The 27,122-nt window shown below is 41.9% G+C and overlaps 1 protein-coding gene and 1 long non-coding RNA gene across 6 annotated transcripts in view; both read right to left on the bottom strand.

Annotated features, from left to right (window-relative positions):
- arid1b (AT-rich interaction domain 1B) overlaps positions 1-12,926 on the bottom strand; it is a 133,457-nt gene extending 120,531 nt beyond the window's left edge. For 2 of the 5 annotated variants that reach the window (XM_088400299.1, XM_088400303.1), the window contains exon 1: positions 10,940-12,926. In XM_088400299.1, coding sequence (XP_088256425.1) covers positions 10,940-12,070 — 1,131 coding nt within the window. In that variant the 5' untranslated portion in view covers positions 12,071-12,926. The remainder of the gene's footprint in view (positions 1-10,939) is intronic. The other 3 variants (XM_088400300.1, XM_088400301.1, XM_088400302.1) reach the window with 3 other exon arrangements.
- A 190-nt stretch (positions 12,927-13,116) lies between these two features.
- On the bottom strand, positions 13,117-27,094 carry LOC148385457 (uncharacterized). Its single transcript, XR_015863551.1, has 3 exons — positions 26,616-27,094; positions 26,464-26,545; positions 13,117-13,202 (listed from the first exon to the last, which is right to left on the bottom strand). It is a non-coding gene; the product is annotated as an uncharacterized LOC148385457 (long non-coding RNA).
- Positions 27,095-27,122: the final 28 nt, after the last annotated feature.

The following is a 27,122-nucleotide window of genomic DNA, read 5'->3' as shown; positions in this document are numbered from 1 at the left end:
GTGAGGGATCCCCACTAGTAGTACCTGAAGGATTACATGTCTGACAATTTAACTCAAGATCTGATGGGGAGGAAGGAAAAAAGAGCAAGGTAGGCAGAGTGAATAAATCAAACTCGGCTCCTGAGAAAAAGAAGGACAAGCGGCAGGAGTAACCTTGAATTTCTTTTTGATGCTCAAGTGCTAAAATAGTGCAAATCGGCAGAAAGAAAAATCCCCAATTAAGAAGGAAAATAATCACGATATGTTCATCAGAGTTGATGTTGTATTGACTTGGCATTTGAGGTTATTCCATTCCCAGACCTTTGTGCCTAATAAGCTCCCTGGCCACGTCAAAGGGCTCCAGAAGAGCGAGTGACATCACATCGAGGGTCAAGAGTCAAACACAGATTTTGCTGGCTGTTGACATTTCACCTCGATGCACTCCAACTGGATCCCCTCATGATTTGTCAGTACAGAGAAAATTTCCCAAACTTGTCGAAAATTGTACAAACAATACCGTATCGTAATTAGGAGAAAACTGACCTGTTTGTTGCGTTTTAATAATCATTTGTGAAAACAAATCAAAACACCACAATTTATCTCAGCGGACATTCTCCACTTGTTTATGGCTGGTCCATTAGAGGCCATACTGAATATCTTCCTGTGATGAACATCTGATATGTGTAAGAACTGGAGCTTTGTGTCTGGTTGTCAAAGGAAGCCCTGATTCCAATCCAAGCTTTATTCCAAGTCTCCTTGAACATTTCAAAACATAAACATACAAATTACAGTCCTCGCTGTTAAAACACGTGTCAAAGTCAGGGCAAGGGGGCCAGATACGGTCCGCCAAATCATTTTAGGTGGCCCGCGAAGAAATTGTGCATCGAATTTATATGTCAATTCCAAAATTTCAAATTGTTTTCACTTTTAAAAAGCAACTTTTATTACCAATTTTTATAAAATTAATTTGTATTTTTAAATATTTTATTTGATTTCATATTTAAATATTTGAACAGTTTTTATTAGTCTTTGTTTTGTAGCCTATAGTATATATACAATATGAGACATTTATTTGAGTTGACAATTTGAATGGCCCTTTGAGGCAAACTATGACTATGATGCGACCCGTGACAAAAATAAGTTTGACATCCCTGTGTTAAAAGATAGATTCATGTCCCTGGTGCTTTTTAGTATGTTGTCTTTTTAAAAAGCCAAAGCATGACATCCACAGTTGTCATCAAAATGTGACAATGTCTAACAAGGCAAACGTCCATCAAATCACGAAGGCCGACTAAAACGTCAACAAGGAGCCAACACTACTATTGCTCTAGTACAGCAATAGTTGGAATTTTCCAAGCTCAGCACAGATATAAACATGAATTTTGGCAATTATGTTTCAAAATATAATCACAACTCTCAAAGCAAATATGCAAACATCCATAACCCAAATTAAAACTGCTGATACTATTCTATATTTCTAAATCTTATCTGCTCACACACTCTGTTATTACCCTCTGCTGCCTCCAGAGTTGGGGTCAGGGTGCCCTCCAGTGCGCCTCACCCTCTCCACTGTTAATTACCACTAATCGTCTCCTCTTCTTTCTCCCCCTCTTGCCATAATAGAATCATTCATCTTTACTACTTAATGAGTAGACAGACACTGCAGTCACCATCCAAGGTCAACCGATACTAGCACAAAATGACAAAAACACAGCAAGTTGGACACAAGTGGAGAGGAACAGAAATGATGGAAGACTAGAATTAGTCTCCTTTGTCGCCTCAAAACATGAGCAATGACGACAATCCGTGTCAGTCGGCGATGTCTGAAGCAAACCATAACAAGGAGAGGGAAGCTTAATTACAAAACATGTTAGGCAAGTACAAACTGCCATTATCTGAAAACAAGACCATTTCACTGCGAAGAGAAATGCTGTAAAAAACACAATTATGTTCCATTTTAGAGCTTCTTGTGCAGCCGATGCATATAATTATTTAAAGAATAATTCCTCCTAGCAAGACTCATTTCTTCAGCGCAAGTAAGAGGGCAACCTAAGCATTATATACCTCAAGTATCATAAAACACATAATTAACAGTAAATGCTGCAAATAGTAGTTCACTGATTTCAATAAGCTAGTGATTCCCAAAGGGCATATTATAACAAGATATGTCTTTTTTTTTTTTTTTACTACACAATAAAAAAATAGGCTTTCATTAGCTTTTCTCTGTTAGTTTGCAGGATTGCGCCACACTAAACTTTACATGGGCCAATGAAGCACTCATTACAATTTGGAACAGATCCATGAGTTGTTTCCACCTTTGTTGGCATTGCAATAATTTCCTTTTCAGTGACTGTATGAATATTAATAAAGCCAGTCATCAAAGAAAGGTAAGGATAATAGCTTTACATAAAGTTATGATTGCATATAATGAAATAAAAAGCCATTATACTGGTACATCAATATTATAGATGCAATTACAGTGATCAAAGTAATCATCAAAATATTCTTTTATAATTTTCTGGAGTTCATATTAACTTCCAACTATTCCAGTGAGTCCTCAGATTTATTGAACAAATAACTGATTACAATCCGGTTTGACGCCAATAATATGAGCATAAAAGGAATTACTGGTAAAATGAAATACCGTATTTTCCGCACTATAAGGCGCACCTAAAAACCTCCAATTTTCTCAAAAGCCGACAGTGCGCCTTATAATCAGGTGCGCCTTATATATGGGCCAGTATTGAGCCACTACAGCAGGCGTTTCCAAAGTCCGGCCCGCGGGCCAAATGTATATATCTTATATATGGACAAAGTTTTAAAATGGGCCATTCATTGAAGGTGCGCCTTATAAACCGGTGCGCTTTATATATGGACAAAGTTTTAAAATGGGCCATTCATTGAAGGTGCGCATTATAATCCGGTGCGCCTTATAGTGCGGAAAATACGGTACTATAAGCACTACAATAGCAGTACAAAAATATGTAAAAATATACTAAAAAGCAACAAAACAAAAACGGAGTACAAAAACAACAGAAATGCCACTGTAGTCAACATATTTTCAAGTGAAATATGAAGTTTCTCACTCCGGTTTCATGCAGAGAGCAAACACATGCAGCCATGTGCTCCTGCAGTGCAGTACTGGTCAGCCCAGCACAGCAAGCTTGGTAAATGGGACAGTTGTCTATGGATTATGCTAATGTGGTATTCCACACTCCCCTCTGGCATGTGTCTGACATTACAGTAACCTTTGCATGTTTTGCCAACATGAACTATGGATGTTCATTTAGACGAGACACACACACATACACACACTGAGACACACGAGTGTGTGCACCACACGGCACTGCTACACACCGTGGAGCGTGCACAACATATGCTCATTCAAAACAGTATCGACAATCTTCAGACGAATTAACATCATGAAGCAATAAGACGTTTACACTTCACAGTAAAGTTCACTTGGGTTGCCAATATCAAACCCAGTTCATCCAGTTTCAGTTCAAGGAGTGTCTGGAATGTGGAACACAAGTCGAGCCATATCAGGGAGCTGTCTAATGGAAGGAAAGGAAAGGAAAGAATTGTTGCTGTTTGAAGATATTTTTGACATCAGTCCTAAAACATCAGCAGCAAAATGACCTCGTCTTCCCATCTGCAGCATATCCAGAAGCTGCAACATCGTACTTTTATTGCATCTATGCACACATTTAGTATAATGCTGTTTCTGCAGTGTGCAGGTTGGCCTCTCGGGGGCAGTATGGTGCCATACATGCCTAGAGTGCGCACAATGAGGTAGAAGAAGTTGCAATTGAGGTTTTTCACAAATTGGGAAAAATATGTGCTGTTGAGTGTCTATATGTGTCCCGAGAGCATTTGTATGTGGATATTCATTTTTGGAAGGAATATCAATCCTGAAATTTAATTATAATTTTCTCTTAGGCTGTCAGTCACATTTAACGTTAAATTGTAGTATTACCATAGCATTGGTGATATTTTGAAACAACATAGCTATTTAATGTGTGTATTTTTTTTTTTGCATGTTTAGTTTTCGTAATCTCTAAATAGGGTGTTGCTCAAAAAGTGGAGAATCACATACACGTGACACGCTTTATCTTCAATTATGGTCATGAAATCGCTATTAAATTTTGATTTACTGCCCAACCCTTGTGCAGTTTTTTTATTTTTTTAAATGGAGAATTTGTACATCCATTAATCAATATCAAAACATATGACGACATCCGATTTAGCAGATCATCTCCATCTGTAGTCCATCTATTGTTCAATTTCTCTCATCGCGACTGAGGGAATGCCGAAGTTTATTTTCCTCCGCTACGTGGTATGCTTGTGCCGATCTGCATTTCTTTTCTTTTCTTCATTTACAGCTCAGCGCACAGAGCCATCACGACATCCATCTATCTCCTTGTAAACAATATCCATTCGCGATACAAAATAGTTGTCTCTTATCTACTCCTTTTATATGGTGCGTCTAATGTTCACACTGAGGTATGACAACACACAAAAGCAGTGTTTATTCACTTCACAGAAAGGTGACACAATTTTTTAAAAAGTGGGACTTGGTGGAGAAACAAACCGAAGAAGCAGATAAAACTCATTAAAAAATGCCTACTTTATAGTCTGTCCCATCCCGTTTCCTATGTTTATCTCATTTTGTCTCAAACATAACAGACAGTCCTTGTTAGCATTGACTTGTCTTGATATTTTTCTATTTTCTTCATGCAATCCCATCATGGCACCACTGATTAGAATCAATTCAAACCAAGCAGCAGCAGCACTGCCCTGAGTATTTCTGGAGGGGAAAAAAAGAAACTACACATGCAGAGGAGTGTGATGTTTTTTCTAGCAGCCTATTAAAAGAAGGCGTAATAGCAAACACATATAATACTGTATATTGAAAGCTATACAAATAGGCCTCTCTGCGACAATGCGTTGAATAGGCAATGACTGATGTGACCAGATTATGCAACAGGCTGCCACGATTTTCACTGAGCCGCAGCAGCACAAAAAAATTTACACATAAACCATACACTCACAAAAAAAAAAAAAAACACACAAAAATCCATGGTCCACAAAGTTTTATATTGAATGTAACTAAAATTCTGAAAAATATGTTGAAATTAAAATTCAGGGACTATCTCTGCTTCTAACAGTTTTTATGTGAACTTATTAGTAAAATGGGAATATAAATACAATGGTTTCTAATTTTAGAGGCAGGCGTATGTGTGAGGGTGTAAAAACTGGTGCATCTTCATACTCGTGCCGAAGCAATGCTAGTTTACCATGTTTGGAAATTTGGCATTACGTGCAAGGCTTCGTTTGGCATTGCGGAAGCCCGAAGGTGTTTACTTTTGAAAACCCCCGACGCACCTGACAATTTGGTAGCAGGAAGTGGACTACAGTTTAGATCCGGTAAAACCTGGTCTACATTGTGGCAGAAAACAATTTTGGTGGATTTAATCCAGGCGAAGACAAATTCTGCGCTTGCTACATGTCATGGATGCAATCCTATTCTATTCTGAAACATAACATCAGTGTATGTCACATTATTATTATTATTATTATTATTATATGAACTTTAATATATGTATAAAAGCAGGAGTCACCATTATATCATCTGCATGTGGGGATTTAGTTGATTGTGTTTACTCCCACAACGGCGCAAATGCTCATATCTTACTGCTTACTATGAAAATGCCAAAAGAAAAAATACTCCACTCGACTTGCACTGGGCACAAAAACAGGGCCCAATGTGTGAACATTAACATGAATAAATATCTAAATAAAAATATATAGTTAAATGAAAAATGAATATGTATTACTCTAAATATGTAACCATCTGGAGTATATGAGATTTACTATTGAAAAATAAAACTCCCTTGCAGGGTCTATGAAACAAATGCCTGGATTTTTTTTCTTGCAATTCCAAGAAAGGTTTGTATATCATCATGGGTGGTCAAAGAGTACATAAAAGAAGGTAATATTAAAGCAGAAATGGCAGCACAATAGTCCACAGATGTGTGGAGTAAGGTGTATAAATATTCAATGGGGGAGATGCAGGCTGTCTAAATACCTCTGAACTGACTGAGGGTCCCTTGGGAGACCAAGCTTGCAACTGAGAGCCCGAGACACATGAAAAGAAACGGGAAACACTGACTGAACAAAAAGGGAAGGGGGGGTGGGGGGGGCGGAAAAAAAAGACGCCTGTAAAATTGAAAGCTATCTGTAAATAGGACCATCTGTTTCTAAAAGACTTCTTTTGCAAATACACAAATAAGCCCACGCGGGAGGACAAGAAAGAAATATCACTCATCCTCTGGGATGGAGGGGGAGAGGAGGGTCCTTGCCTACAGCCCACTCCACATGGCTAATTAGCATATGTGAAGGTCAGGGTGGTACTATGGCAGGGTGTGAGGGAGGCGGAGGCGCCACCATAGCACGGACACACGTGCACGCTATGGATGGAAGCCATTTAAATTACTGTTGTGTGAAGGAGACCACCACTTTCCCCCCCGCTCTTCTCATTGTTCACAGGCCCAAGACCAATAAGCTCCAGTGGGAGAGAAGATTTTAACTAAGTTGACATTTGCCAGAGTTCTGTTAGTGATTCCCTCTCTTGGTCTAAACTGAGCCTGGAACATTTCTCAGAAGTCAGCAGCCTTCCGTGTGACTCACTTCAAATATCGCCTACATTCTTACATCTGTGGCCTTGCTTCAGCTTTCCCCTTTAGCAGCTGCGTCTCCCTTCTAGTCTATGTGTGCAAATTGTAAACAACGGAAGTATTTAAAACAAAACAACATCTTATTGGAGGGTGAAGAAAACAATTTTGTCTCTCTTTTTTGAGCAACTGTATCATTTTATTTTAGATCAAAACGACATCTAAACAGCCAAGTTATGTTGATTTGATGGAACTACACCATGGTAATAAATTGTGGTAATAAATATAATGCCAGTTCCTGCACAAATCTCAAACTGCCAAAGTTAAAGTGGATGTCACAATCAAATCAAACTAAAAAGCCACTAGAGACCTTAAATGTACCCAAATTAAATGTTATTTGCCAAATCAAGCTTACTTTGTTTCCTTCTAATGAGAGCGTAACAACATTACATCAATGTACTCTTAAAAAAAAAAAAAACAGCGTGAGTTCAGCCTTAAAAAAAAAACCACAATTATTTAATCAGCCACTTAATAAAATACACAAACTTGTACAGTACGTACACCTCATGATTCCACTGCGTTATTTGATTCTATATTTAAACCCGAGTATTTAGTAAAGAGATTAATTGGTATGCAACGGAAAGAGTATGCAGCCAAGGAATAACCCCAGCTTGCCAATTACCTAGGCAGGCCGTGTGTTTCATCTGAGGCGGATGAAAACCGCTGAGCAGGGCCCTTATCGGACGGAACAGAGCAAATTAAAAATTCACCCCGGTTTTGCTAATCAGCATTGGGCTTGCTAGCAAAGACACAACATAAACAAATGATTGACAGGAGCGGGGTAAGGCAGGACGGATGAGGAAAGGGGCGGGAATGGAATCGGAGTGTTTCGTGCTGACAAAGGCGCGTCAGGTCTCAGGATAGAACGAAAGAGCAGAAAGCAAACAAACACCAGGCCCTGTAAAAATCTGCAGGAATTGAATCGCAGCAGCCACGGTTAAGAACATCACTATGCACGAGGCCCCGCGCGATAGGCGCATAATACAATGTGACATTGATGCATTGCTCCCATTATAAAGTCTTTGTTCGTATCACACTAATAATTCATAAGTGAGAAATGTAAACAGTATGCAGTAGAAAGGAACGCAAGTAGGGATCATTTCAAGGTAAGCGCAGCACATACCGGGATGGGAATGCCTTTGATATGGACTGAGAATCCTAAAAAAGCAAAGTGGATATGAGTAGAAACTGTAAAAGTGCTTTCATTTCGCTTTTACCGGGTTATGTTTTGAGTTGCTGCTATAATGATCTGAGGAACGCCAGTTTCCGATGTACTCATTATTATTCCCTAATTACTGTTATTCTACGCTGTGTGTTTAGCGGATAACAGACAGATCGGTGTTACACATGGAGGCTGACACAGAAAACATTATGTCATTTACTATGACTTAAACTTTAATAAGTCATTACGATTGCACAGCTGCTCTTGCACGCGACCCAATGTACATTAGGCAAACAGGAAAAGCCTGAATTTAACCACCCTCAATATGGTATTTAAAAAAAATACCCATTTTGACTTCCAACAACATTTGAGTCATGAATATGAGGCGTGCAATAAACTATTTAAAGCTGCAGTGAACACACGCTTGAGTCTCTTCCATTGCGCAAGATGACACTAGGGTTCTCAGAGGGTCCGCAAAACAAAAACAATTTTTCTTTTTTTTTACACCCCCCCAAATTCTTTCAAAAACACATAAAGATTCATTCTATGTTCTTTACAATGGATGGTGAAACATTTTTTAAAAATCCAAAAGTCATTTATCTGGCCTGGCACATCCTGGGAAGTTCCAAACATATTTTAGGGGAGGCAGTGCCCCTGCAGTTATCCCCTCTAGCTACACCAGTGTTGCCCAGATAAGAGTGAAAGGTACGTATATGTGTATTTGTCATGGAGGAGGGGAATAAAAGTGTAAATGAGGTGCGATGGATTCGCTCACTGCTCCCTCCTGAAGAGAGGCAGTGAGGAGGGAAATTAAATTTGAAAGAGGAAAATGTGCCAACAGGTGACAGAGGCGTGCTCCAACCAAACACACTCTGAAGTGAAGCACAGTCAAATCACTGGGCCAATTTGGATGCGCTATTATGCACAATGCCGCTCGCCGTTCTCACACTGCCTGTCAGAGCACAGAATAACAGTGTTGGCGCTCCAAATATGAATTAAACATACGGCTTTTGTGGCGTGAATATGCTGCACAAATGTTGTGTGAACAGAAAAAGCTAGATTCGTTTTGGGATGGGTGGAATAATATGCATTTAAGATCACAACAACACAACTGATAAAAATAGTCTTTGGGGTTCAGTGTGTAGGAACTGAGTTGCATACACTCTTATTATCTTTTTTGTCATGCACTGTTAAATCAGCATCACTGCAAACTACTGAAAACTTTTTTGTCAACATCTAACAATTATCTTCAGTGAGCTTCTTACCATTCTTTTTTGGTGTGCTTGCGCCTGTTTGATTTAAGTGCTCACTGAGCCTGCAGATATGAATGAATCTTAATGTTGGGCATTATTCAAATCTCCAGGAACTCAGTTTATTAACGGTGTATCACGTGACTGGGAAAATAGCCACAAGGTGGCGCAAATTCCCTGGCAAACTTGATACAAAGCAGCTGTTCCGCATGCGGGACGCTGGAAAGTTTGCGGAGATTTGCGCTTCCTTGTGGGCTACTTGCCAAGTCATGTGATATACCGTTAATAAACTGAGTTCCTGGAGATTTGAATAATGCATAAACATTTAAATCAGAACAGGAATAGTAAGGGGTTTTAAAACTGTAGGATTTTTTTTTGCACGCTGCATTTAACCCCTTTGTCCTCCAGTTGTCCAGATGTGTCATCTAGGAGTGTGCATAATTTAGGACATCTAAAAAAATCTGGGGGGGGGGGGTTTCTCACGGGGCCAAAAATGTTTTGCAGCAGAGTTCCTGTTTTCCCTGGGTGTGCATAGAGTTCTCCACACTGCTTACACCAGCAGTATTTCAGCACAACGCTCCCAAAAGAGTGAAGCTTTCAAGGATGAGAAGTCCATGTTGACAGCTATTGCCGGGAAAAGAGGAGGGGGGGTGGGGGGGGTAATTATTTAGAAACACTTGGTCCCCTCCCACCACTGTTACCACTGATGTGCCCTGAAGCAAGGCATTCAACAGCCAGCTGCAGCCAAGAATAGAAGCTAGCTTGCAGCAATGTGAATAACATTTTTTATGGAACACAACATTAGTCAGATGATGAACAATAACAGACTAAAAAAAAAAACTTGATTTGTTTTTCAAAATATTACATGTGTGTTGAACTGAAAACATAGAAAGATGCTCATTATTGACAGTTGTGAGTAATTCTGCAGTCTTGAACGCAACACACCTAAAGTGCCATACAAGCCATGACGTTCTTGCACTTTTTTTTCTATGTGCTTTCTGCCCTGATGACTGGGTGACAAATATGAAACAAATCTTCCAGGGATCCTAATTTAAAAATTTGGACAGAGCTTCACACTAATGATCATGATTCAGAGCACAGGCAATGGGTCGTCTGTTTGAATTTTCAGCTCAGTTGCACAAGAGGAGAGGAATGTAACACCAACTCTAGCATTTAATCAGGAACATAATGTGGATTAATTAATATTTTATGGAGGTGTTTTACTTAGCTTGATGAGTGGTTTAAACACAATATACCCTCTGGCGATGTGTTAGGGATCACTACTAGATTATTTTTACATAAAATATATAAATACACAGCACTGTGCAAATGGCTCAGTCACTTGTTTTGACGTTAACCTTTTTAGTCATTTCATACACATAAAGTGTTGGGAATTTATTTGTGTTCCATTTAAAAAGCACCTCTACATTGCTGCACAATGTTTGATTGTATTGCCTACATCTTGTTTAATAGTTGTGTAAATAGGAATGGTTGTGATGTATTTCACATACAAACACCAACTAAAGAGCAGGAATATGTTCACATTTTATAATTATCCCAGCAAGAAAGGAAAATGAATACTACAGTCTTAGGGGCATTACAGTATGCAAATTATGTGTCACTATTGAAATACGTTTGGTTAGATACATTAAAATAAGGATGGTTGATTTTTTTTCTTCTCACCATGTTGGTTAATGTTCAATGCAGTTACACCATAAGGAACGTGTGAATGCGCCAATAAATAATGTGCCAAAATTGCTACCAAACAGTGAGACACACAGCTGCAATATGGAGTTAAGGTTTTATGACCTTACCTGACTCCTCCCAAGGCCTTGCCCTCCATTGCCTGGACTGATTGAATGTGGATGGTTCCTGGGCTGCCCTCCCCAGCCGTGGGCCGTGGTGGCTCCATACTGGGGGCCCACATCTTTTCCCAGGCCCTGCTGCGTGGAGGATCCACTGTAGTCTTGGTAGGCCCCACCGTAGCCCCGCATCATGGGACTTGGTGATGTAAGCAGCTGGTTGAGGGTCGGGGTCGCCCCCGAGGGATGCTGCTGCTGCTGAGTTGGTCCTGGGAACCTTTGGAAGCCACTGGAGGAGGCTCCCTGCGTGGACTTGCTGTGGCTTGCTGAGGAGTTGCTGCTCATCATCAAGTTGTCAGGTTGTCTACATCCAGTGGGGCTCATCATGCCGTAGGTCCCGTACCGTGCCCGATTATAGGGAGGGTACTGGTTGTACTGGCTGTTCTGGTAGCTTGCTTCATGGGAGTTGTCCATGCTATTATGTGCAGATGATAGCCCCATCCCTTGCTGCTGCTGTCCGCCATGATGCTCGTAAGACCTTGATGAGTAATAGTTGTTGTTGTACTCTGAATTGTTGCTGGCTGGCCCCAAGTTGGAGTGATCATACCTTGAAGACATCATCCCCTCTGTTGATTTAAGATGTCCTTCTCCTTTACCCTGCACCTGCTGCTGTGACTCCACTTGACCCCCCAGAAGGTTCTCTTTACCGCCGTGGTGGTCCACGGTCCCTCGGGGTCCCTGTCCGTTGTTGTTGCTGTGCATCTGGCGCTGCGGATGCGGCGCAAACTGGCCGAATTGCGGCTGCGGTGTCTGGGACTGAGGGGGGTCTCCACTCCCGACATATTTCACCTTATGGTTGGCAATCAGTCCCGTTTCCATGGAGGAAGCGTTGGAATTTGACGATGTAAGGTTATTCCCATCCTTGCCCTGACCCGCGGAACTTGAACGCACCATGCCAGGCTCCGTTCGGTGGTGATGGTCTACATTATTCAGAGTCCCATCTCCGGTGCCCAGCATCTGCCCGCTGCGCTGCTGTACGCTTCCTCCTCCTCCGGATTTCCCCGAATTGAGCTCCGTGCCCAAGCCGCTGGATAATTTCTTGGTTTTGTTGTTATTTCTGGAGGGAGCGACTTGCGCAGCCATGCTCACTCACGCCAACATCTCAGCGCGCAGCGATCGCGACCCTCCGCCAGCCTTGCGCTCACACGCTGCAAATAAAAAATAAAAATAAAAGAAAAAAAACTAGAAAAAAAATATGGTGAAGGATATTTTCACGAACTTTAATCTTGCACCGGTGCTCTCGTCGTAGTAGTGGTGTTGGTGGTTGGAAAACTGCGCGTCAGTGCAGCGTCATGTTGAAAGTTGGTCTTTTCGGGTTTGAACTTTCTTCCCCCTCCGCCTCTTTCCTCCATCCCGGTCTTGCTGATATGTGGACGCGTCTCGCGGAGCCCTTGCGGCCCAGCATGGGATGAGAGAGAGAGAGCAAGCTCGACCAGTTTATCCGCCTCCAGGGCTTCAGTGCGACGCACATGGAAAATCCGGAGTGGAGTTTAGATCCACGTAGGCTGCTTTTCCGTGCATCTATTTCTATTTTTTCTTTTGCATGGACTTAATGACAAACCTGAGGTTCGCATTATTTAGAATGCCACGCTTTCACGAAAAAGACAATGTCTTTGATAAATGCATACCAGTATGACTGCTTTGAAGGTGCATCAATTTAAATTATGACAAACAATGAGGCCATTTTCTTCCCACAATCGAGGGTGTTTCCATTTTTTTTTTTTTTTTGGTCTTGTGGAAGGAGAAAAAAACTCACTTTGAATCCAAATTAGTATTTTGGAGTCCTCTGCAAGTCATTGGCCCTCGAATGTACCATCCTCACAACTCATCATCATATGCCAAAATGTTCTCCCATAATTGCTCAATGAACTCCTGCAGACATGCCACCTTCGATGTTGCTAGAGACAGGTGTAGACAAGTCTGGTCCTAGAGAGCCGCTGTCCTGCCTGTTTTTAAAAATTCCCTCCCTCACACGTCTGATTCAAATGATCACCCTGATGAGCTTCTACAGAACTTACCTGCATCAGGTGTGCTGCAGGAGGGAGAACTGAAAAACAGGATAGTGGATCTTGAACCGGACTTGCCCAGCCCAGCTATTAAGAGGTTATCCAGTTCTGGTTTTCCCTCCATCCGCCTCTATGTCCTTCAACCCAAGCCAAGTTCTCTGCAGCTCTGACAGGAGTCGGACACGCAAACTGTTTTATCCAAGTGTAGCCTTTGGAATAAGAACAATTTGACAATTTATGGCAGCTCTAATGCTATGCTGTAGTAGTCTTCTTTCAAAGAACCAAAGTCACCTTGTAACAGTAGGGGTGCCATAGATGTGTAAAAACTAGCACCAGAGTCAGATAGAGAAATGCAGAGCAAAAACTACTACAAAGCAACTTTTATTTAAATAAAGACAATTTACCCCCCACCTCCCTTCAGTTCAGTTCATTTCATTTGCCTGCCAGAGCAACTTGTGTGAACTGACAATGACGGGTTTTTTTTCAAAAAGAGGTGCGAGGATGAAATAAAATAAATCAACCCCAGGCTGCAGGCTAAGACCACACAAAAACCAAAGTCTACAAGATACGCTCCAACCTATCAGTGGTATTCAAACATGAATGCAAAATAGTGCTTAGCAAAGACGCTGGGTGTCTGCTGGGACTTGAATAAGCAGAGGCTCTGCTTTGATGAGATCAGATGCATTTGATCAACAGAGGGAGCTGTGGATGAAAGAGGGGTGGTGGAAGAGGAGGGGAGGATGGGGGAAGGATTTGGGGATGAGTGGTGCTGAGGATGGCCATGGTAATGATGATAACTGCTGCTGGCCCTGGTGCTGAAGACCAATATGATGACGACAGTGATGATGATGAGGTTGATGATACCGGTGCTGAAAGTTATGCTGATTATAATGATAATATTTTTTTCTTACTTGTTGCATTAGGTCACAAAACAAGCAAGTGTAATTGACTGCAGTGTGAAGCTAAATCGTACGTCCATGACAAAGGGAAGCCCCCTGCTGGAGAATTTGTGTTAGTACAAGAGCTTCATAAGGTGCAAATAACATGCAAACTCCACATATGAATGCTGAAGACAAAATCAAAAAATAAAACTTGACCATTAGCCACTGCTGCCCATTTTGTGGAGAAAGAGGATGAGTTTGCCTCGGAGGTCACTTAATACTAAAAACAGCAATGTACATTATGTTCCGTAAGGTTAATTAATTTTTAATGTTAACATGTTATTGTATTGATCATCCAAGACAGCAATGTTCCACTTTCATATAGCTATTTTAACACCATAATGTAATAATGCAAATTTGTTGTGTTGTCATCATCACATTTTCTTCAATGCTACCCCACAGTACAGTCACAGCTTAAAAAAAAAAATACTACAAGTGAAAGAACAACCACTTGTGGAGCTAATCCTGGATTCTCACTGAGCTTTGTCTAATTCCTACACATTCTGTTGCTGTATTCCAACATAAAACAGAAAAGGAAAACACATTTATATGACAGTGCTGACCACAACAGTGATGCTTGGTCCCACTTCTGCAAATGGAAGCTCATTCACTGGAGTCAAATAAAAGCAAGTGGCATCCCTGGAAACCTGTCCTAGCCACTCGCCTTTATGTGTCCATATGGCAGAAAATAAAAGCCATAACATGGTTATGGTCCAACAACAAGGTCTCAACAGTGCTCACTGAGTATGCACATGCACTATGTTCCGTGTATAATAGCCTCAACAGGACCAGATGGCTAGTTACCTGACTGTATAGGACATTTCAAAAAGATGTATTGTACCGGTATCGTTTTTTTTATTTTTTATACTGTGTGTTTGTGAGAGAGCGAGACAAAAAGAGAGTGAGAAAGACACAGATAACTTTTAACAATGGAGATGCTACGTGTAAGGTGTCAAACTCTGAAATCGTGCACCTTTTGTGATTAGAACGGGCCTCATACACACACACTCACATGCACACACACTTCTTGCTCTGTGTGCTTTGTACACATGCCGATTCTGGCTTCCGTCAGAGTGGCAGATCAAAGCTTCAGCTCTGATCTCATCTCGAGCAACACTATAAGGCTGACAGTGAGAGGACCACGGGCATTAGCATATTCTATGATGGCTTTTCAAGTCGTTGCCTCGGCTGCGGTTCGGGGTGTGCTGCGCTGTGGCTTTGCAACTCTAATTTCCCTCACCCGCTCATTAAAAAAAAAAAAAAAGCCCACTGTTCTTCCATTAATTCGCAGACACACGGATCTGTTTGAATGGTGAGTTTGTATATGCAAGAAAAGGGAGGTGTAGGGCGGCAATGGCTCAGCGCATTTGCATTTATGTTTAATTTATAACCTTCAGGGGCCCCCTGATGCAGCAAGATTGAAACAATAACCCCAGACAAACACGGAGGAAAGGAGGACGCTGGATGGAAATGCACAGAAGTGGGATGTGCTGTGAATGTGTGTATGAGTGGGTGTGTTCTCATTGGTAAGGATGCTGTCGGGCCTTATGCATTTGTGCATCTGCATGGAGGTACATGTGAAACGCGCTGGCAGTGAGGCAGAGGTCTGCAATCCACGGGGGATAACATGCCAGGGTGAGTGTCTGTCAGGAGGAGGGCTGGAGTCTGTGTTGAGGAGGTGGGGGGAGTCTGCAGGGATCTCCCCCTAGCAGCAGAGCACAGAACAGCACAGCAGACAGCAGCAGAAGCTTGGCCAAGCAAAGAAAGTGGGTCAGCTCCACACACATACACAGTTCACATAGATACAGAAGCGTGTGTTTGCCGGGAAGAGAAAGACATGGAGAGAATGCACACGCTGTTGTGGGTTGTGATCGCGAGGGAGCGCCTGCTTGCCTCATTTGCATTTGTGCTGTTGGAGATGTTGTTCAAGAAGCAGGTTGACTGGCGAGGGAGGGCCAAAAGGCAAGCCGGGCGCCGTGAGTAGACCAAATGCATCAAATTGATCCAGAGTCGTTTCATTTCAGGCTTGGGTAAATAACAACATTTGCATTGATCAGGCTGCAAAACCCAGCTACAAGAGGCCTGGGAGTGAACGCGATATGAGAAACAAAAGACATCTCTCATTCCTTTCGGTTCCTTGCAGAGTTGAGGGCCTCACCAGAGCCCTACAAACAGCTGTGATGGATAAAGTGTTTAAAAGAAAAACACCAGAGGAGAGTGAAACGCTATTGTGTCTGCCTGTATACTAAAACATAGAATCACAGAATTCCCAAGTTGCGGCATGCTCTATTTATGCCTTATGAAAAACATGACTCAAAAGAAGCAGCAAGCAGCGATGCTCTACTTTCACTGTCAGCTATCATGTGAAGTGTGAAGAGGAGGAAGAGCAGGAGAGGAAGATAGAGACGCAGAGGAGAGCAATTTTCTTCATCCACAGATCCTGATGGTGACAGGGGACTGGGCTCTCAGAACACCTCCACCCCCACCACACACGCTCTCTCTCGCTCATATATATATATATATATATATACATGTACATATATATATGTACATTATGTATTATACATTACGTGAAAAAAATATATATATAGAAAAAAGAATTCTTCACACCATCCTCCCCTTCTGATGCCTGTCACTGCTCCTTTTCCATCCCTTCTTTCTCCTGACTGGAGGAGTGTGTGAAGTGTCCCCGGAGAGGCTCCTACTCAAAAGATGGTATTTACAAGATCCACACAGAGCCCACTTTTAACTGCCTATGAAGAACTTCTTCCCAGCGCCTTTGATGTGCCAACCTAATGGGGAAAGAGCACGCCGGCAGTCACTGCATATGTTAGTGCGCCGATGCGAGCTAATCCGCTAGCATTGCAAGGTAGGCTTCACGCTGCTTGGTGTAAGTGAAATCTTCACATGCTGGATGGCTTCAGAGCTAATGCTGCCCAAAGAAAAATAAATACTGTACTTCTGTTACAAAGGCACTGAGGAGGCGAGTCATCTTTTAGAGCAAATCAGTCAGTATGGATGCAGGCTTTATGTGTAGAAAGGCCTACTGATGTGATGGGTTAGAGTCAATCATAAAAAACAAATATTTTTATCAAAAGCAACAACAACACTGTTGCAGCTTTACGATTGAGCCTTAAGAAACAAATACAAATCCTCTTATATTCCACATAACCCCCACATTTTCAACCTCAAAATCATCAAATATATCTCCAAGAGAGATTAGGCCAGGCCACTATCTAATTTAATGTCAGTGAGTTCAAAAGTACACTGGCGGAGCTAGGGGGTGGCACAAGGGCACTGAAATATCTCCCAGGATGGTGCCCGGTCAAAAAATTGACTTTTGAATATTTCTTGATTTTTTCAGGAATTTCAACTCCCGCCCTTTTTTTAAGAATTAACTAATTACATTCAAATTAGCTCACCACACACCTGTGACCATGTAAGATGCCTCTCATTAAATCCCAAATAAAGTTCAAAAGGTTGAGCAAGCTTTACCTTTATTTTACTTTTTATTTTTTATTTCCAGTAGATGTAGAAGACCACTAGAACCATCAAGACCAGTTCTAGTAGCACCATCTAGGGAAACATTCACAATTACCTCCAAGATGACTAAGGTTCAAGAGTGTTTATGAAAAATATAGCCGGGCTTGGATGTCACCCTACCCCAAAGGCTAGACATATGGAAAAGACAATCATTGCTGTCACATGTACGAAAAAAACAGAACTTGCAAGACATTTCTACAGCCCCTTCAATGATGCAGTGTGTCTCTTGGCAGCCTCCCTCACCAGATTTTTTCTTTTTTCATCAATTTTGGAAGGATGTTTCGGTCTTCGTAATCGTGATGCCATATTTTCTCCGCTTGATGATGACTACCTTCATGGTAAGAAAAAGCCTACTTGAACAGCTGAATTGTATTTGGGGTGAATCATACATGCCATTACACAAAATATGCCAGGTTATAACAATGATTCTCAGCCCAACAAAGTTTTATCTTTAACACAAGCACAAACAATGCAGGCTTTCATAACAAACGGCGGCATTTGAAATGCTTTTGAATTAGACTAATAAGGTTTGTGTTTTGTTTGTTGTTCAGAAGCCATGATCAAAGTGATATTTCACCAATTTGTGTCAGTTCCGGGGGAAGAGAGGAATAGTTTGGAGGAAAAGCTGTCTTATTAATCTCTGCAGGTTTCCTCTACTGTGTTTTGGGGAAAGTTAATCAAAACAAGACAATTAAGAATAAGCAAATGTGTTGATCAGAAGTTAAACAAATCTCGACATGTGTGCTATGTTAACAACTTAGCAGTGAAGAAATGGGACCATGCAAGTTGTTTTACTTTTTTTTTTTTTCTATAATAGTATTTTCTCAGCTCCTGGCTTCAATTTCACTGTGCACCCAAATCCTCTGCTGTGTCTGAGAGGAAACACAAAATCAAAGGCATGGGGATGGATTGACCCAGGAGCTCAGAGTCTGAGAGCAATGGGCTGTTTTGATCTAATCTAATATTTATGAATAGCTTCCTTGATATTTCCTACGCACCATGAAGCCGTCTGCTTGTACAGTGTTACACATGTCTTAGAGGGACGATGATGGAGATCAAACAGAGCTCGGGCACAGAATTCAGTCTTCACTTGCTCTGTGGAGCCTGAGAAGGAGCTCAGTGGCAAGCTACTGTATCTAACTCCGTATGATTGAAACGCAAGCAGTGCCGGGTGAGATGATATATTTATTTGTGTCTCTGTCGAAGGGAAATGAGTGCAGAGCTGGAAAACACTGTCACCGTTCCAGTAGAAAGATGAGCATGACTGTGTCTGTTTGCCATTTCATTTCATTTCATCCAGTCCATATTTGTCCAAATATGTGTTTTTGCCATGGAGATGGCACGGCTTTCATTGAGTCAGCCTGCTATGAAACCATTCTGGCTGTTTGGATCAGTAATGCCCTCAAATGTTTTTTTTTTTTTCCTCCCCTCTATCTCTTCACAAAAGTCAAGTGTTCTCAGACATGTTATTTCCCAAAGTGTCCTTGCTCCAAGGATCTATTGTTAGCCTAATGGGGGCTAACAACACTAAGACTCTAATTATGGAGGTCAGCATTAAGCCCTGATAATATTGCTGGCAAAGTGGGTAATTTGTGGCAGCCCTGTTGAAGGGTTGAGGGGAGCCGATGAGGAGCAGGCGGGAAAGTAAAGCAGAGGGGGGATTGTTGTTTGCTTGTGTCCTCTAATAATTCCCGAAGACCAGAAAGCTAAACGGCAGGGGACTATTAATGGAGTGTGTGACATTATGGTAGCCGCCCATTTAAATTGAATATTTTATTATATTATGGCCCATCAACAGGTGATTCTTCATTTTATGTCGGCTCCTGCTTGATCAAATCCCTGCACAGCATTGCTTAAGTGCCCATTCTTCTTATTTAAAGCATATGTACGGGGACAAAAGCCTCAGCAACTGCTCGGCTGTCATAATATGTTTATTGTATGTATAGCCTCACAACTTTGTTTGAGAAAAAGCATTGAGACACCTGACTACAGTAAAATTAACTGTGTCATACGAATTAAGGGGTTACATCAGGGGTGTCAAACTCATTTTTTTCACAGGCCGCATTGTAGGCCGCAATGTATGAGCACCTTATATACAGTAAAAGCTACAAAACAAACTGACAAATAACTCGTTTTCAAATCAGACAAGTAAAAACTGGTCAAATATTAATTAATTAATATAAAGTGAAGACAATTTGCAATTCTACTAATGACATACGAATTTGATGCACAATTTGTCACATAAAATCATGTGGCGGGCCGTATCTGGCCCCCGGGCCTTGAGTTTGACACCTGTGGGTTACATCAATGGTGGGTAGGTTTCTAATGATCTATTTTGGGCTTTTTTTTTTTTATATTACCAAATTGGGCATTTGAACCAGGGTGTGTAGACTGTTTACTCCTACTGTACATCAATGAACCTAAGAAGATTGAATAAAATTGAGGGACATAAATACAATACGTCTTTATTTATATAAAGCTTTAAGAGTAAAAACAGAGAGAAGGACAAAAGGAGGGAGGGAGGGAGGGAGGAATACAGCAGACAGAAGGGCCAAACACAGGTTAAGCAACAGGGGAAAATGGAAAGCACAATACGTGAGGGGAAAAAAAAAATATGAACCTAAAGCTAACTGCATGTTCACAATACTCTATCTGGTGCCAGGCCCGGAAAGATAGACACCAAAGCAAGTCAGCAAGCTTGTGCCTATTCTGTCAAGACCAAATATCAAAGCCCTTCTCCCATGAGTGATCTGTCCAAACAATTAAAATGGAACCTCTTTGTACCATCACACTTAACATGTCAGACAGAAAAATGAAACGGGCCTCGGCTATTGGCGAGGCATGCCTTGACGCCTCCCGTGACAAGGCCCACAGAGAGAGAGCAGCGTGCCAAAGGAACAATGGCACTGCTTAAATTTTAAATATGTTTTGACATAAAATCAAATATTGCTCACCATTAGGATGGATAGGAACCTCTAATTCCTGTGTGATCACTTATGAGACCCCATAGGTGAAATAGGTACAAATAGTGACACAATATTCTCTTTTTTTGGCATTTTTAGCATATCTGGGAATCATTTTACATTGTGAAATATTATTTCATCATAGGATGAAAGCTCTCAGGCAACATCTGACGCTCACGAGAAGCTTGTGACGTTCAAAGAGGGTTCCTGGGTGAACGTTTGATTGTATCTGCCTTTCTTTGTGCCCTTTGGCGTAAAACCAGGTTTGCCTCCATTTCATTTCAGATGCAAAATATTTGGAAGATTTCCTGTTGTGGTTATGACAGCAAATATTGAGCTTCTCCTAACAATTCAGAAAGAATTCTTCTTTGTCTTGCTGATTGGTTTAATGAGTATGATCTCAACAGCCTCCCGATTGGACCAGGACTAATCAACCATCCAATCCCTCCTATCGGTGAAGCTACCATCTGACACGCTTTGTGACATGACAATGGTCTATTTCAAAATATTTTTCTCAGTAAAAAGCTTGAGTGGCTTTAAACATAATAGAAAGCAAGACAATTCCATGGGCCTTTCTTTCACTGTGCTCTATACATAATCCCAAAGATGAAATTCCTAATCATCTGCCAAACAGGGGATACTTTTTTTTTAAGTAAGACCCCAATTATGCTCAACCACAAATTAGCAGCAAAATGTTTTAACATGGAATAAAAGCAAAGCGGGCGAAAACAAAAGCCAACTGGTTAATAAGATTATCTATGCCAGGCGCCCAGTGCACATTATTGTACTTCACACAAATGAGAGATTATAAATCACATTCATAGCAGCCTAATCCATGAAAGACTCCTGATATGATTACTTTCTCTTACGTTTTGTGACTAAGTGTGATGGATTTATCTTGAATCCTGAGGAGTCTTTAAAATACAGCTGGACATGAAGGCAATAGCCAGTTGAAGATTAGTTGAATCCATTCGAGATAACTAAATGTATTTCGGCAGATAAACTCCCATGAAATATACTTTCAACATCTAAAAAATTGTATAGGTATTACCTCCTCAGATCAAAAAATGTTGAATATGTAGTGTTTGCCAAGTTTTGTGTACTCCTGCTTCTTCTGTTTCCTCAACAGCGTTCCATCTGTCTTGACCGATTACAGCCACCTTCATCCCTGACCTCCCCTTATTTCCTGACAAGGTCAAACATCTCCCATTAGACACAACCAAGGCTTTCCCTTTGCCAGGGAAGTATCCAAGTCGCGCATTGTGAAGGTCAGGGGCTGCATAATGAACTGGAAAATGTCAGTTATATTACACCCCGTTTAAATAGCGGCTTTTGCCGCTCCAGAAACCAGTGTGAAATGTACCTTTCTCCCCTGCGGACTCGAAGAGCTAAGGGTGTTTAATCCAGCTTGGGGTATGCGAGGGAGTTAATGCATTTTCCTGTGATTTCATAAATGACTGCGTATGCTGTACAATATTACATTATAAACAAGCAAGCCTCACCGAGGGAAGGTGATAAAAGTAAAAATCATATGCTTGAAAAAAAACAAGGCAGTGAAAATAGAAAATAAAACAACAGCTAAAGGACAGAATAAAAGCATGATTGATACGTTTTTAATTTAATCTGAAGTATATGCTCAGTGAAGTATCACGGCAATTACCAATTATTTTGATTCTTCACAGATTCGAGCACATACACACACACACACACACACATACGCACGCACACACCACCAGGAATGTCAATGGCTGCATAAATTAGCGTGAGAATAAAGCAGGCGAGGCGACGGGGCTGAGACGCAAAAAGGGCATCCAAAGGAGAATGTTAATAATGATTCCACTAAAACAATTTCCATTAATTTTCAGCCTTCTCACCAGGGAGTAATATCTACATGCCTGAGGCAGGTTTAAATTGCATAGTCTGCTTGAGAATGGAGAGGAAGCCTCCCCAGCGTCCAGATGCTCTCATCAGATCAGGATGAGTCAAGGGACACCCATGAGACAGACGCACAACAGTCGAAGCTAGTTATTAGTACAGCAACCCATCCTGGAGACAGACTCCACACACACACACACATACATACATACATATGCACACACACACTGGATGCACATATCATTTCCAACACACAGGGTGCTTGTTCAAGCCAGCACTTTTCTGCATTTGGACATATTTTGCTGCTGTCTTGGTTGGACAGCACTGGCAGATTTTAATGCTTTTTTTGTGCGCGGCTCAGTGCATAGCCTTCAGACAATGTCAAAGGTAGGACGTGAATAATGCGATCATTTCATATTCTGACTCCCTGCCAGGGAATATGTCACCAGGACACCGGGTCACATACCCAATCAGCATGTGAAGGCGAGGGCCGGGGCCGGAAGCCTCGTCCAGACGGGAAGGAAGGCAGCCAGCTAATATCACACACAGCAGCATCAAGGATCGGCTCTGTCTTCAGCTAAAGATATACGCTGGCATCTTGCCTTTGTTCAAGGCCCGTATGAGCTCGCTTTGCCTGCTGACACTGGCTGGCCATGTCTCCTGGGTTGGGGCACACCTGGCATTTTGTCAACAATCTCAGATTTACGTGAGGGCTGGTGAAATATGGTGAATAGTATACAAATAGTATACACATTTTTCGCCACTCACTCACTCACTCACTCACTCACTCACTCACTCACTCACTCACTCACTCACTCACTCACTCACTCACTCACTCACTCACTCACTCACTCACTCACTCACTCACTCACTCACTCACTCACTCACTCACTCACTCACTCACTCACTCACTCACTCACTCACTCACCGCATAATGAACAATGTTTCCTTCCCCTAAGTGATTTCTAATATCCTGGCCCTTGCCTGCGCCTCTGAGAGGTCGGCTTTCTCATTTGCAAGTGAGGGAGTGAGAGAGAGAGGAGACGGCTGCCCACCAGCCTGTCCATCAGGCAGGCTCATCTCGGAGAGTGGGAGCGCACACTTGAAGCACTGCGTATGTGTGTGTTGATTAATATCGGGAGGGCGAGGCAGCGCTCAGGCTGTGCCTGTCGGGGAGGAAAACTGGAGCCAGCGAGAGGACAGTTCTCTTCAGCGTCGCCCAGGGAGAAGTCTGGCAAAGGGGGGTAATGAGGCAGAAAGAGGCTGAGAGCACAGTGGAGAAGGCTGGAGAGAGGAGGAGGCACAAGGACAGGCTGCCACATTCTGCCCACCTCATACACACCTTTCACTCAATCTCTCTGTCCTCACCTACCCACAGCAAGCTCCATCAAGGTTTCACTGGACATTTTCATCGTTCACAATGTGACACTCCGTCCCCTCTCCCTGACTCGGAATGTTCGATTCTGTTTAACACCATTCAGTAGTGACGTAGCAGTTAGAAACAATCTGCTCTGAAATTTCCAAAGGAAAAAAACTGTCTTGAACAACAAATTGCACGTTGCCCAGCATCCCAGGACAGATTCCCTAAATTGAAAATTAAAATACAGAAAATTACCCAAGTCAATTGATATGATGGATAAAGCATCAGTTATATTATATTGTTAGAAAGTTAGCCTAGCTTTGCGTGAACTCAGGACCACCCGAATGCAAATTAAAGTTCAACATAGTCAAGATTGAAGTCACCATCCTAGTTCTCGGTAGAGAATAAACATCCTCATCCAATCAACGCCAAAATATACAGCTTCATAAATATTTACTCTCCCATAGATTTATGTAGCATCAAAATGGACTAAAAATATCCTGTCTTGCAGTGTGAACAAAACTGAACAAGAAATCCTGGCTTTGCACCAAAAGGTAATGAGTTCTTGTTTGGCCCAGGTCCCACCCTCGAGTTTTTGCATAATCCTGCAAACAAATGGCGATAAAAACAAATCTCTCAGGGGAAGTGACAGAAAACAGCCATCCATCTATTTTCTGGAGCTTTTTTCTTCAGAGGTCACATGGGAACTGGAGTCTCTACCGTACCGACAAAAATAACCTGGACTGTCAATCACATATAAATTACTTAAGGAAAACTTTTAGAGCTCTCACGTTACAGCGGTTCGGAATTACCGGATGACTTCGTCTTATGTTAGACCTTGAATGCTCAACTTGATGAATCTGAATATCCAGTTGACGTTCGTGTTTGACATTGTCCCTGAGTGTGCAGTCTCCCATCCTGCTAGCCTGCCACACCTCGATCCTCCCACTCGCCTTCATGTTTGATTGATACTGACTTTACTTGCCATTTGTAGATTTGAATCCCATCTGAATTGCTCTTTGTCCAAGTTTGCAGAATGACAAGGACAAATGGAGAAAAATAAAGATGGCGGGAGGGTTCAGAGGCGAATGTGGCCTCTGCATCTGATGTATTTTAAATGACTTTGACAGAGGAGTTTCAACAGTCTCGCTGGGCTGGTGCTAATCTGATGTGAGAGGATGCCACACTGAGGCTGATGGGACACACAGATAGAGGAAGGCTCACAGGCATAAAAGGGAGGAGAGAGAGAGAGAGAGAGAGAGAGAGTGCAAGATGCTCACTCAGCTGGTGAGAAAGCTGCCCTCTTCATCTTTTCATCTCTCCAGCCTCTGTCTTTCTCATTTTGCCGCTGCCGTCCTCGGCCAGTTCTATCCATTTGCCGCCAAAGCCCGGTTCTCCTCTTCTCTCCCATCCATCCTTATCTCTCTTTCTTTATCCTTCACACTTTGTATCAAGCTTCCCTCCATCTTTCTCCTTGTCAAGCCCTCCACTAGCCCACCATCCCCCCCAACCACCACCACTCCCGCCCTCTGTCTTTCACAGACGATTTAGGAAGTCACAGCCTCTCCCTTCCATTTATGAAATTGCTCATGCTATTTCCTGCACCCCCTCCCTCCCCCACCCCCCACCCCAACAACCTCGGTACCCGGCTCCCCCTCATACATCATAGTGCATGGATGCATCCACTAAGAGTGTAGTCAAAACATGACCTCACTCCCCTTTCCAGCACATGCTGCTCAAAGGCCAGCGCTTTAAAAACAACAACAAAAATCTTTAGGCTAATATTCTCAGACATCAAGACCGGCCCCCTGACTCGACGCCACAATAACGCAGGTTATTCTTAATCATCACCCATGACCTCTTGTTCACCTTGTGGCCACTCTGAAAGAAGCACAAGCTGCCCCAGTTTACCTTTGGCTGTAGCTTTTTTTTTTATGACATACTGCTCAAAGGCATCACCGTGGTAAGTGTTGTACAAGTGCTGCAGCAGTCATTTTCCGAGGCTGTGAAATATGGTTAGTTCTGTAAGTGCAATTGCCAACATGGCTTTCATAGGGGCTTTCACGGGTTCCGACATGGGCTAAGATATTCGGAAATGAGGACATGATATAGAAGTGGCGCCTTGAGATCTGACTCACCCCACTTACGGGTTTTGCAAGATACAAGTCGTTCGTGGTGTAACATAGAATTCTTGTCGATAGGCTAACACTTTAAAAATGCTTCTTGGTCAATATTACTGGACAAAATGGATTCTGAAATAATTAAAAATAAATATTTAAGCTCATAAGTGGCCAAATAAATTTGCTCTTAGTATGAATTTAAGTGTTACAAGTCAGTCAGAATATAAATAGACCAATTGAGTACATTTTTCACCAGTAAAGTAAATCACTGTTTATTTATTCAGGAGTATTTATATTTTTTACTATATACTTTCTGCATAACTTTTTTTGTAGTGTAGTCTTCATTGAACATTTCATAAATATGAGTCAATTTCTATGTATACCATTCAATAAATAAATGAAAGTGCATCAACAACAGTGGCTCTCCCCCCTCCCCTTCTGGATATCAGGTAAGCTTGTTTTATGAATTTATATAGCCCAACAAATCAATAAAGTAAATAAATATATAAATGAATAGAACACCGCAATCCAATAGAGCAGTTAAGGTAAACATTGGCTGAGACATAACTGTGCATTGTCCAGCAAGCTATAGGTGACTTTGGAGAAGGAGGACAGAAGATTTTGCCAGTGTGCCAAGGCTTCATCCCTACTGATGATAAACTACTCACCAGTTCAGCGACACCGCCCATTTTCAGACAGGGACGACTGTTTGAGCTCTCCACTCATGGTCTGGGTGATGAATGGCCTCCACTGCCAAGCAAAGAAAGGAAGAAGCAGATCTGAGAGCTCTCCGAGGATCAATATGTACGCACAGTGGTACCTGTTTTGCATGTTAAAATCTCCATCCTGCCTCCTGCATCACCGATGGATGAGTCTCTGGGAGCCAGTGGGCGGGGAGATGAAGACTTACGCATGCATACGTGATGGTGAAGGTGCATACATGGAGTGTGTCAGCAGGTATGCAGAGCAGCTTGTGTGTCAGAACAAGGTCAAGGTGGAACACCATTCACAATTTTACACACAGGCTGGCATGAGTCGGACTATCCTAATAATAAGAACCCCAAATTCCAGGCTAAACTTACAAGCTTATTATAGAAATATTGAATCCTTAGAAATAGGATTGGGCCTTTTGTGAAGAAAAAACATGAAGACTGAATGGAAATTACTGCAAAGGGGCAAAGGGGTTAAAATGTTGAAATTAATACAAACTGCATGGGCTGTTTCTGAGGCTGAGAGGGGTGGATGCATGACCAAAATCAATAAACCCCTATGAGGCAAGGTTTGTTAAATTTGTGATATACTTTACGTGAGCAGTCAGGATATAGTG

Source organism: Syngnathus floridae, chromosome 16 (assembly GCF_059516105.1).
Source record: "Syngnathus floridae isolate MCC-2025c chromosome 16, RoL_Sflo_1.0, whole genome shotgun sequence".
NCBI classification, from domain to species: domain Eukaryota; kingdom Metazoa; phylum Chordata; class Actinopteri; order Syngnathiformes; family Syngnathidae; genus Syngnathus; species Syngnathus floridae.
This window is presented reverse-complemented; position numbering and strand designations above follow the sequence as displayed.